The sequence below is a fragment of the Myotis nattereri genome (genome assembly GCF_964212035.1).
Source record: "Myotis nattereri genome assembly, chromosome: 1".
Taxonomy (NCBI): domain Eukaryota; kingdom Metazoa; phylum Chordata; class Mammalia; order Chiroptera; family Vespertilionidae; genus Myotis; species Myotis nattereri.
The window spans coordinates 48863812-48877097 of NC_138075.1; the positions used below are offsets into that span (position 1 = coordinate 48863812).

Below are 13286 nucleotides of genomic sequence, written 5' to 3' on the forward strand. Positions count from 1 at the left end.
TGCACATGACCCAGGCAAGGGGCCTCTGGACCTGCTACCACTCCTCGAAGCTGGCTGGGCCGCCCTCCCTCAATGCCCTCCTCTGCATTTCAGCATCAACCTGGCCCGGGCTCTCTCCGGTCTACCTGCCACTGTGGGCTCCACACATGCTATGAACTTGTTGCCAGTTCACAGTTTCCAAATTTGCTCCCTAGAGCTCCCCAGGGCCCAGCCTGAATACGTGTTCCAACCCCAACTCTGATGTTGAACAGTAAAATGTTTGGCTGGTCTTTGTTCTAGTTTCTCAGAAGGAACCTCCAAGCCCTCAGCATTTCCTGAGTGGTAGGAGGGTCTCTGTTATTCGTGGTGGGCTCCTCAGATCACTCATTACTTTAGTCCAGTGGTCGGCAAACTCATTAGTCAACAGAGCCAAATATCAACAGTACAACGATTGACATTTCTTTTGAGAGCCAAATTTTTAAAAATTAAACTATATAGGTAGGTACATTGTTATTAACTTAATTAGGGTACTCTTAAGGCTTAGGAAGAGCCACACTCAAGGGGCCAAAGAGCCGCATGTGGCTCGCGAGCCGCAGTTTGCCGACCATGGCTTTAGGCTAACAAGGTGGCTCATTAAATGAGAGAGAATAATCCTAAGAAGAGGCCCCTAAGTAGTTTTAAGATAAGGGCTGGCCATGCTGGAAAGATCAACCATGTGATTAGAGGGTTGGGACTCTGAGCAACATAATATTAGCCTGACCTCTATCTGACCTCTAGGGAGATGAGAGGACTAGAGATGGAGTCACTGATCATATGACTGCACTCAATCCACCAAGCCTATGGCATGAAATCCCAGTAGCAGCTATGGACGGTGAAGGGAGAGTGAGCTTCCCCGGTTGGTGATGCACATCAGTATGCTGTCAAGGTGACATCTGAGGACACAGGAGCTTCATGTGTGGGACCCTTCTGGCCCTCCTTCTCTCCTTTTGGCTGGTTTTCATCCTTTTTAAGTGGAGCCATTTCCTGAGTTCCTATAAATCATCTTAGCAAATTATAGAACCTCCTGAGAACTCCTGCGTTTGTAGCCAGTGGGTCAGCGTGAGTGGCCCAGGAACCTGGAGCCGTGGCTCTGTCTGCATTGAGGTGAGTCTAGCAGGATCCTGAGCCCATAACCTGGGAAATCTGACCTAATGCCAGGTAGTTCCATCAGAATCACAGAGCATCCAGGCACTGGGTCCCCCAGGCAGTGGCCATGCTGCCCTGACTCTCCTGAGGGAGAGATGACCCTTCCAAAAGGCCTAAGAAATTGCACTGTTACTTAGGGAGGAAGTAGGTAAGAAGCCAGGAAGAGATAGTAGATCTTTGGAGGGACTGAATAAATGAAAGGGAAGATTCCTAAGAAGAAGCTGTGTGAGCCATAGGAACTGGCCCTGTCTGCAGAACCAAAAAGCCATGGGAATGCAGACGAGTTCTTACATATGACATCTGACAGATGTGAAATATTCAGATCACGATGGTTATCCTTGAGGCAATGGTGTCAGGATGACCAGCTCTCTCTCAGGGATGCAAAGAGGAAACTGGTCAGTCAGGGTGACTGCTGATTTCATGGCACAGAGACCGTAAAGCACAAATGTGTAGATCTCAACTTTGGGAGGACAAAAAACAACCAGCAATTAGAACTGCCCAATAATGGATAGGCTGTGTATTTGCTGAGTGCTGGAGGCAGAGCTGCAGGGGCCCTTCAAGGAGGCTGTGGGCGGGAACCTGGGGGGTAGGCATGAGGTAGGCATGAGCGCAGCGGGCTCTGTGGGGTGAGGTTACACAGCAATGCCTATAATCACATCAGGCTCTGGGGCAGCCACCTTTTTTTTTTTTTAAACATATAATGTGTCAGGCGTATTATCTCATGTAATCTCTACAACTACCCTAGAGAGACACGCATTATTAAATCCATTATTTAGATGAGGAAACAAAGAAATGAAGTAATTTGCTAGCAAGAGGCAGAGCTGGGATTTGAATCCAATTATGTCACAACCCAGAGCCAGTGCTATTTTTCACCAAATCCAAGCTACTGATAACTATTTAACCACATTTCCTCTGCCAAACAGAGACACGCATACACACATACATATAACATATAACACAGACCTATACATACACACACATCACCTAACACATAGTAAATACTTGTCCACAGACTGGCTCCTGAGGTAATTATGTCTATGCATCGAGCCTTTTAGGAAAGGGCCTAAAAGCCAACCTGAAGTGTCCCAGGCATCCTCTGTGCCAGGCATCCTCTGTGACAAACCTGCCAGGGTTTGCAGACAAAGCACAGGTTGAATGACATCACCAAGGGGACAGACATAAACACCTGTCTTGCCTTTACTCATCTTAGCTCATCCTCCAATGCTTCAGGTCATTCACCGGAAAGTACTCTACACTGGCCCCACCCACCATTTCTAAGCAGATGTCATTGTAAAGCTTACAGTGCTGACCATTCAAACGCAAGGTTCCCTGGTATAAATGGAATTCCATGAGTTCTGGACTTGCAGTCCAAGCAGATGTGCTAATAATCTTAAAGATCCAGAACACTCCTGGTGTGAATTATTCTGCTGAGAAGGAACTCTCCAGGCAGGAGTGGAGAGGCATGGCAGCAAACAGTCCTGGATAAAAGACAACCCAGAACTGGGTCTTGAAGGTGAATCCTGGCTCCTGCAGTTTGGGGAGGGTGCAAAGGGGACTGGCCTGGCTCTGGGGCACCTACCACTCACTAACCCCCGACAATCAAAAGGGTGTTCTTGTTGCTCTAGCCCACGGCTTCAGCAACTGGACTTATTTTTACAGAAGGTTCAGAACAACATGAGGGCAGTGGCTGACTCAATATATATTTTTTAAATATTTTTATGGATTTCAGAAAGGATGGGAGAGGGAGAGAGAGAGATAGAAACATCAATGATGAGAAAGAATCATTGACCAGCTGCTTCCTGCACTCCTGCAACCCAGGCATGCACCCTGACTGGGAATTGAATCATGACCTCCTGGTTCATAGGTTGACACTCAACCACTGAGCCACGCTGGCCAGGCAAGACTCTTAATAACTTTAGCATTCCCAGAATTAGGTTCTTAATAGGTGCCGGATACATGAATGAAAAACTGAATAAAGACTAAGACATTATTCATGCGTCTACCAGGATGGTGTTCCTAAGCTACGGAGGGGCTGTGCCATTCATTCCCTGCTGTGCACTACAAAGCCCCACTCCTCAGTAAGGAGGAGGAAGGCAGTCACAACACAGCCCTGTCTACCCTCCACCCAGTTGCCCACACTCTGCACGCTCTACCGTGTCAGGCTGCATGCTATTTCCTAAGTCAGTGATGGCAAACATTTTGAGCTCGGCGTGTCAGCATTTTGAAAAACCCTAACTTAACTCTGGTGCAGTGTCACATATAGAAATTTTTTGATATTTGCAACCATAGTAAAACAAAGACTTATATTTTTAATATTTTATATATTTAAATGCCATTTAACAAAGAAAAATCAACCAAAAAAATGAGTTCGCGTGTCACCTCTGACATGCATGTCATAGGTTCACCATCACTGTCCTAAGCCATCAGAATTCTTCTATAATCCCATCCATGCCTTTGCATATGCTCCTCCCTCCTTTGAACACCCCCTCCCTCATGTGCGCCAGGGAATTTCCTTTTTTGAGACCAACCAGCCCCATGTCCCCACTTTCCTATAATGGTCCCTGACCTCTCTCTAATCTTTGCTTTGGGCAGAGCTGGACTGTTATTCTCAGGGCACAGGCTCCGTCCTGACGCTGCCTCCACCCCTTATGACCTCGGACACCTTACCTCAGCGCTCTCCGTCTCCCTTTCCATATGAATGGGAACCTTTCTACTTCATAGAACATTTATGAATAAATAAGATGAGGCCATAAAGTATAATAGGTGACAGTCGGCATTCAATCGCTGTTAGCTCTGATTACTATTTTACAAGTCTCTCTCTTTTTCAAAAATTTTATTTTTCTATTGATTCCAAAGAGAGGAAGGAAGGGAAAGAAGGGAGGAGGGAGAGAAGGAAAGAGAGAGAGGTTCCACTTGCAAATGAGTAAGGGAGATTTTCTTATTACACTACTGCCCCTGAGGCAAAAGCAACACATGCCATGGGTGACCGCAAACCAGGGTTCGCACTGAACTCGAGTGCCAGGAACGGAAACAACATCCACTGGGAAACAACGAGCCTTCACTGTGGGAGCGGGTGTCGGCACTGAGCCGGCGCTGGCGGTATTACAGCTATTCCTGTAGGAACCACATAGTATGTCTTTCTTTCCCAGGGACGCTGCCTACACACTTATAAATATGCGTTAAACATGTATATTTCTTGTCTTAAAGAGCCCCTGGAAGGCCAATGGAAGATTACTTCCCACCTCCGAGTGGGAAATCAAATGCCACCAACTAGGAACTAGAGGTGTTTTCCCCGAGAGATGCAACACAGAGGAACACAGTGGCTTCTCAGTGGCCCGGAGTCCCTAGAACCCTGATTTGTACCTTGGGGTTCCCTCCACCTTCTTTGGCTGCGTACAGCATCTGCAGGGCAGACTCTGCGAGCGTCTTGGTCTGGTCCAGCACCGTCATCTGCTGCTGATGGTCCAGAATCTTGGAGGCGACACCAACCGCTGCTAAGATCAAGGGCTCAAAGTAGCTTGCCAGCTGTGTCACCTTTCAAGACAAAAGGGCCACAGATGCATCATGTAAATACATGTGTCTCCTTTCGGGGCCCAGCTGGTGGGGCGGGGGCTGGGACAGGGTAGGATGACTCACAGGGAGAGGCAGATCTGCTGAGCTTTAAGTTTTTTCTTTCTAGTATGCAATCCACTATCATGAATTACACTCACCATGTTATACTCAGATCCTCAGATCTGATTCATTCATTGCTCAATTTTATTTTTGAAAGCACTTGCTGATCACAGACTCTTGCTTGGGCTTTCCTTCCTCTGGGAGCTCACTGTCTCATCTCTCATCATGGCAGGAGCGCTAGGAAATCCTTTCTGAGATCCAGAGTTAGGGGTGAGGATTTTACCAATTTTAATTTAAATTTCATACTGAGCAGGTGCTGGCAGGCATTACAGGTATTCCTATATTCATAAGCAAAAAAACTCTGGAAAGAACCAAAGACCAAGAAGGAAGGGGCAGGGGAGCAGGGCATGAGAAAAGACCGAGAGGAAAGGCACACAGATGTTTTTAGGACCCCAATCCAACTGCCCTCTGCCCTGAGCATTTAGACCAAATTGTGGATTTGGAACAAAAGCAAAAATGATTTCACATGACCCTAGATGTTCTGTTTGTGATCAGCGGAAGGTTTTTGAAGGGATGTGCTTTTCCTTGTAGTTAGGGAGCTAACACCTTTTGTTCCTGAGAGACATGATAGGACAGGAAACCTCTCACCTGGACCAGCACAGAAGTCAAAATAACAGAGAATTTTGAGTGCTTAGTACATGATGTTGATCCCCTCCAGTGGTCGGCAAACTGCGGCTCATGAGCCAAATGAGGTTCTTTGGCCCCTTGAGTGTGGCTCTTCCACAAACTACTGGCTCTTCCACAAAATACTTTCTGCGCATGGGCCACGAAGTTTCAATCGCACTGTAAGTGCGCGCCCCCACGTGGTATTTTGTGGAAGAGCCACACTGAGGGGCCGAAGAGCCGCATGTGGCTCACAAGCCGCTGTTTGCCCTAGGCCTAAGGTGGCAGAGAAGGTTGAATGGTGCCTCCCCTACCCCCCCAGAGCAAAGACCCCTTGGACAAGGGGTCTTTGTAGATATACTTAAGGATCTTAAGATAAGATCTTCCTGGGTTACTCAAGTGGGCCCCAAGTCTGGTTACAACTATCCTTATAAGAGATAATAAGGAAAGACAAACGGAAGAGCAGGGGACAGTGTGACCACAGGAGCAGAAGTGGCATGATGCAGTCAAGGAATGCCAGGGAATGCCAAGGGCCACCAGGAGCAGGAAGAGGCAAAGGACTGGCCTCGTCTGGCCTTCTGGCCTCCAGAACCAGGTGGGTACCACTCTCAGTCCACGGATCCTCTGGATCGATGGCCCTGGGCTGCCTTTGTCCAGACTCCCTCTTAGAAAGTCAGATGGACCACAGATGCATCATGCAAATACCAAAGGGCCAAGAATAAAATGTGTAACTTAAGGGAGGCAAATAGATGATGCTTTTGATGCCAGCCACCAGCAAGGGAATCAATCTTCCTTACTAACAAGGCACACAGATGTTTTTAGGACCCCAATCCAACTGCCCTCTGCCCTGAGCATTTAGACCAAATTGTGGATTTGGAACAAAAGCAAAAATGCAAAGACAAGGCTGTTGCCCTAGAAGTCTAAAAATATTTTCTGATGAAATTCCTGCTGGGCTAAAATGTAACTGCTGGTTCGGCTTCTCTGCCACGTGGTTTCCCCTCAGCCTCCACATGGGTGGTGGCTCCCGCCTCAGAGCGGTCCCCCCACCTCACACACCCCTGCCCACAGATGGATGAGCCCCTCCCTTACTATCAGGGACCTCCACTGAGAAATAAGACTTGCCACGCTGGAAAAGGTAGAGACACTGACCATTTTAAATCTCAAAACCCTCTCTTTATAACACCAGCAGCAAGCTTACTCAGCTCTTAAACGGTTCTGTAATTTAAAAAAAGCAAGAATATTGATTTCCTAAAATCGATACCCAGGGAGACGGTTCTGGCTCCTGGATTTCTGATGTGTGCGTCGATACCGACGGCTGCACTGATAAATGCGAGGAAGCCCGGAGGTTGTTAAAAATCCAATTTCTGCCCTCTGTCTGCCGAGGCACAGGCTGCTTGAGGAGCCAACTGCCCTTGAAGGATTTGCAAAATGAACTCCAAACAGGCCACGCGTGACTCACCACTTACAACAACGCGGGTGGAGGGGCCCTCAGAGGTGGCCACGAAGGAGGCCCGAGTTGTCCAGAGTGAAGTGTGCACGTTTGCTCTGCTTTCTCAGGTGTGGAAACAGACACGATGTTTGCGGCCACGGAGGAACAATGTGCCCCTAACACTCATGAGAATGAGGCCGGCCAGCCAGGGGCCAGAGGTGGGTGGCAGACACCAGGCCAGGAATGTCAGCTTCAGTTCTGGTGAATCTCAGCCAAGGCCAAGAGCCACGGGTGACTCTAAATGCCTCATGGGCTGAAAAGTCTGACCACAACCAGAATCATTTCCCTGCAGTTTTTGTCTCAACACCAGGTTAAAATACAGACCCCGAAGATGGCAGTTTTGGAGAAGATGCTGCCGAGAGGGAGGATGAGTGCCGAGAGGGAGGATGAGGGCTATTTCCTGCTGTTCAAGCCAGCATGGGCCCAGGCACAGTAGCTGGCACCAGGATTTGGGGAACAGAAACAAAACAATACTCCCGCCCCCCCCCGCCCATGAGCATTCCCAGCAGGCTCCCCTGGGTGCGCGTTACCTTATGTCCGAGCTGAGCTGCTTCTCCCCGAGCCGCCGTGGCGATGGGATCGATAAGGTGCCCGATTTCCTGGACCACTGAGGTCAGCTGCTCCTGCAGGGCCTGAGAGGAGGGAGAGCTGTCAAGGTCGCCCCACAGGGTTCCTCCCATAGGCACGGATGTAGAAAGGCCCGTGTGAATGACAAGGGAGGCCACAAGAAAGGACCTCGAAACGCCTGGGCATGCCATCAAGCTGCTGCTCCACCTCCCCTTCCCAGGCGCCCTCAGCTCCTCTGGGCTAGGAACCCCCTCTCCAAGCGGCACCGCGAGTGACAAAGGCAGGCCTGTGCAACACCGTTCCTACAGGCTTCTCACTCCCACCAGCCGCAGTGACAGCTGATGCCACTGGTGCCTTTACACTGGGTTATTGAGCATCATTCTGGAAATGTGGATGCGCCATGGCTTTCTCAGAAGAGAAGACGACTTTGTCCAAATGGAGAAAGCTAACGGTGCGGTCTGAGGGCCCACCCAGGTCGTTGTGTCCTCAGGGGGCAGGAGAGAGGAGGGTGACGTAAACATGACGCCGCCTCTCTGAAGCAGGACGATTTCCCCAACGCCGCACTGTGCCAACGCCAGGGGAGATGTGCACCGAGCACACAGCTCAGGCTTTCAGGTCACTGAGTTTGGTGATGTGGACACAGTAGCTGAAAATGGCACCCCCGAGGCATTTCTTCTCCGGTTTGAGGGAGGATTGAATCTCTCCATCCCAAAGAACTGAACTCATGCTAGAAAGAGACAGGGTAAGCTATTCTAGGTGATGCTGGAGTGCGCGGGGGCGGGGATTCAAAGGTGGAGATCGTTAGCTGGCAGCGGGAGAGATCAGGTCCTTTTGAAGGAATCCTCACAGGAACTTTGCTTGATAGAGTCAGGGTTTAATCCATCATTGCACTGGATGGTTCGGGTTTGCACACACCAGCACGGAATGGGTGCAACTGGTGGCCAGGTAACCGTGTCCTGCTCCTCAGAAATGAGACTCAATGCTTTCCCACTGAACACGCTGCATGCGGGCTGGGAGCTCTGGGCAGAGTGCAGTCAATGAGGAGAGCAGCCTACCATGCAAACTTGAAAACAAAATCATGGGGGGTGGGCACGGGGAAGGAAAAGAGATGGAGGAGGGAGGAGAGAAAGCTCCAAATTTTCCAAGGTTTATTTACCTAATTATTTATCTTCTCACTTATGTGACTATGGTCAAGAGTGCAAAAATATTCCAGCAACGCTGTCTTGCTAAAGAAAACATGGTGTAAGTAGGAGCGCATGCAGCTAAAGGGGAGGATGTTCTTCCCAGGGAGGAAGATGGAGGATGTGCCTTGGCGGGAAGGGAAAAGGGTGGGGCCCGAGGGACTGGTCACCTTTGTTTCTTGGTCAGGATGCTGGTTAAAGGGTGTGCTGAGCTGGTGATGATTCATGTAGCTGCACACTTATGATACTTTTCTGTATGCATATTCTACTTGAATTAACACATTAACAATACTTCTAACATTCTGCGCAGAATGAGAATGCTCATTCCTTCTTTCTTCCCTTGGAAATGGGAGTGGTCACGCGAAGCTGAGGTGAAACAGCTCTAGTAATAAAAATGAACAACATCAGCTCTGGGCCCGCTCCTTGGAGACCGGGGCCATAGAGCCTTGTTGATGAATTCAGAGTGGCAGTAAGAGAAACATCAGTAATGAGACCATCCATATTTATTAAGCATCTTCTGAGTGCAGGCACATTCAACAAAGAGGAAGAAGTATTACTCAGAGGTCTTTGGACAGGTAATGGGAAAAAAACTCAAAGGATCAAAGCAGGAAAATTCAATTCTCGACTTTAGAAAATTGGCAAGAAAAAGTAAAGTGGCTCTGAAATAATAACAGAATGTAAGAGGTCCTCAGATATTAGATATCGGGTAATGTAGGGAAGACGCTGTTATCTCTGAATGCACCGAATGTACAGGATTTAAAGTGCACTGATGAAATATGACGAGAGAAAAGTTCACAGTGTACTGCTCAGGTCTGCTCTGCTGATGTGTTACACTGAATACAATAACTCCACCTTACTGACATATTCTTACCTGACTTTAATTTTTCTTCAAACTTCAGGTCACCTTTGAACCCCCATTCTCCACTCAGCATTTGCCCTACCCCATCCAAAACCTCCCTGGTTGGTTCCACAGGGGAAGGTGGTTCAATGATGAAACTCCACCATCACAAACATGTTGGCGCTATTCTCCCATCCCCCAAAGCCTGATACTGAGATTCTTCAGCACTTCCAGAGGCTTCTGAGCCGGCCCCAGAGACCCCGTGTACCTCCACAGAGATGTCGTCCCTCGTGGCCAAACTCTGGCTGACCGCTGCCAGGGAGGCCTGCTCGATGTCCCGGATGCACCGGTTGATGCCATCGATGGAGTAGTCACACTCCCTCTGTCCAGGGGCCTTGTCCCTGGAAGGGACAGAGGAAATTAAACACAGGCTCCTTGGGGGGCAAGCCCCACAACCCACTCCTGCATTGGTGATCCAGAGCCCCCTCCATTCCCTGCCCCACTCAATTGCTTAATTTAAGGGGCCAAGCCCAGACACTTGCTTGGCAATGCCTTCCTGCACAGCCCGTGCATTTCTTAATGTACCACTGGTGCTAACTCTGTTTATTTCTGGTGAGAAGGCTATGGTGCTGCCCTCCACCTCAGGCAGATGCCAGGCAACTGCAAATGAAACGATTTGGACTTGGATTATCTTCCCTGGCTTAAGCATAGAACCTTACTTAAAGGGAAAAACAAATCAGTACTATTTCCAGTGCAACCATATTATGCTCTCTACATTGCATACTATTCACAAAGTCCTAGGTTAGGGTAGAAATGAGAATATTTACTGGACTTTTCTTTGCAAGGCATTAAGAGAATTAACTGTGGTCCTGAGCTTCAAAAGTAATTGAAAAACAAAATATAACTAACACAAGGGATGCGTTCCATGATGTGAGATATTAACTTTGGTCCATTTTAGAAATAGCGTATCTACTCAGGGGATATTTTTTTCAGGCTCCTACTGTCACCAAGGAGGTCAGAGATGCCCAGAGTTACTGTGAGACCTAGAGTATTCTTTTTGTCTTATTAGCAAAACAGTGGTGCTCTCTGCCTAAACTCTCAGGAACAGACAAATGAGGTATGGTGGTTAGAGCCATCAGGCTGGGGATGACCATGGGAATGTTACCTAAATCCTTTCTGCCTCAATGATCTCCTTGGTAAAATGGAGACAATGGCAGTATTTACCTGACAAGGTTGTTGTGATAATCAAATGAGATAACATAGGTTAAATGCTTGGAACGGTATCTGACATAAATTAGCTATTATAACTGCGACCAGTGCTACTACTGATCTCAAAGAGAGAAAGAAAAAGATGATCACATCAACCACCTTGCTATTAAATGCAAGTCCTGATAGGCTATTTCCTCCTGCTCTGTTCAGATGCAGGTCCCTAGTGATTTCTGGAGGCGAAACTAACCTGATAGATGTGATGAGACTCTTGATGGAGTCAGACACAGTGTGGGAATGTCCGGCTAGCACAGACCAGGTGGGTGGGTCTTTGGGGTTGATGGCCAGTGAGCGTGCAGTGCGGATGAGGTATGATGAGCTCTCCAGCATGGTCTTGGCTGAGACCAGGATCGGCTCCTGTGCCTGAGAGCCCTGGGACCAAACAGCAGAAGGGTCAAGAACAGGGTGTACAGAGTGAACGGTCCTGTTCTTTACCAATTCATCGTCTTTGCCCTTTGGAAGGAGACACAGAGGGTAGGGAACCAGGGAGGCTGGCTCACACAGGGCCTCGATGGTGAGAACTTGGGTCCACGTTTGCTCCTTGCATTTAATTTCTGAGGGTGACACATACCAAGAATCAGCCCCAAACCTATGCACAGAGATTGTTCCCAACATGTAGAGCCAAGGCATTATCTCTTAAGAGATGTGCAGACATTGAGTTCTGTTAACTCTGTGCATCATCAACAATAACAATGCCCTATGTGTTGACAGAGAGAAACTTTGGCATTCTTAACTGTTCGTGCTCACCAGTGCCACACAAAACCAGCCAAAGATCCTGACATCACCTTCGCTGCAAAGACTCCCTACCTCGGAGCTGATCTGGGCGGGAATGCTGACAAACTCAGGGTTGGATGCGAATGCGGTCAGGTTCTCCACGGCTTCGATCAAGGGGGCGGTGGCAATGCGACACTTATTGCGGTTGTCTTCAGAGAAATCCCCATCCAGGGCCTGATGGGAGGCAACACGGAGATTTTACCCCACTGAGAGGCACAGATTATTTCCGGGCCCCGGTAATCACCTCCCAGTGAAAGAAGGAGGCTTACAAGATGTGGGAATACAAGATGTTTGGTGAGCTCTTGAGTAACACATAAGAACTAATTAGAGAGATCCCTGCCATCCAGCAGAGGCGCTCAGTTAGCGATGATAAGAAATGAAGCTGAATGTGTGGCTCACAGGACAGCTGACCTCAGAGAACATCACTTCCCACTCACACACGGCAGAAATGGATTCAAATAACGCCCTGCCCGTCACCCCCAGACCCTGCAGCTCAACCCCTTTCCTCCCCACTTTGGACACTATAACCCTTGGGTTCTTCCCCTCCATCCTCTCGCCAAATTGATCTGTTCCCTCCCAAACTATAAAAATACTTTACATTGTGCAGCACTTTCAACCCTTTCTAAGTTTTACCTCAGTGTCCCTGACTGGCTGATGGAGGTAGGGCTTGCATATCAGCCATTCTGAAATGAGCAAAACAGAATCCATTGGGAAGGAATAGAACTAGAACTACCCTCAACAATATGGACAAATCTCATAAACATATTTAGTTAAAGAGACCAGATACAAAAGGTACCTACTGTATGATTCCATTTGTGCAAAGTACAGTAATAGGTGAAGCTGATTTAGGGTGTGGGACCAGGAATGATTGAAGATGCACCAAGGGGACCCTGGGCGCTGGCCATGTCCTGTGTTTTAATCTGGCTGTAGTTACCCAGGTGTGCTCAGCATGAGAAAACTCACTGGGCTCTACACACATGATTTGTGCTTTCTGCCTATGTATCGTATGCTCCAGTAGCACTTTCTTTTTTTAAATTAGCAGCAGGTAACACAACGGCATTGAATATTCAGTGACATTGCTGATTAATGACCCAGGTGGATGAGAATCAGGAATGCAGCCTGTTGGTCCATGCCACACAAAAGGTTAACACTGGATTCAAGGCCCCGCAACCCAACTCCACCTGTTTAAGAAAAAGACTGTTGGAACCAAGAGCCTGTGACCCAGCGAGAGCACCCCTGCCTCCCAGCGAACGGCTGCATCTGAGAAGGTACTTATGTTTGTAGGAGAACGTGAATTTTCTCATTAAACAACCAATTAAACTTTTAATTTAACTGTTATGAGCAATATGTAAACGCCAATTCAGACAATTAGTGAACAAAAAACCAGAGGCACCGGCATCAAGAAACCACGGGATTTGAGATGAGTGCATCTCTATTTTTCACAAAGGCAGGAGTAGGCAGGCACGATCCACTTAAAGGCTAGTTCTGAATAACAACTACATTCTAACCAAGCCTTGGCAGCTTGGGACAATAATTACATGCTCACCAAGCTAACATTTTCAGAGGAATTCCCGAGAACCTGGCTCATTTACCATCGTTGCTAAAACTGTGCACGGCTTGCCTCAGTTCAAGCCCCTCCCCACCAGACAAGCCCTGACCTCTACCTTAACCGCCGACTCTGCCATTCTTCGGGGCCCAGTGGACACCGACATGCCTGCTGCTTCTTGCTCAC

General features: G+C 48.3%; 1 protein-coding gene across 1 annotated transcript in view; it reads right to left on the reverse strand.

Moving 5' to 3' along the window:
• Positions 1-13286, reverse strand: part of TLN2 (talin 2) — a 428326-nt gene that overhangs the window by 68467 nt on the left and 346573 nt on the right. The window contains exons 39-43 of the mRNA XM_081089528.1: positions 11588-11728; positions 10971-11152; positions 9783-9915; positions 7459-7560; positions 4528-4698 (exon numbers count right to left, since the gene is read on the reverse strand). Of these exons, the coding sequence (XP_080945654.1) occupies positions 4528-4698; positions 7459-7560; positions 9783-9915; positions 10971-11152; positions 11588-11728 (729 nt within the window). The remainder of the gene's footprint in view (positions 1-4527; positions 4699-7458; positions 7561-9782; positions 9916-10970; positions 11153-11587; positions 11729-13286) is intronic.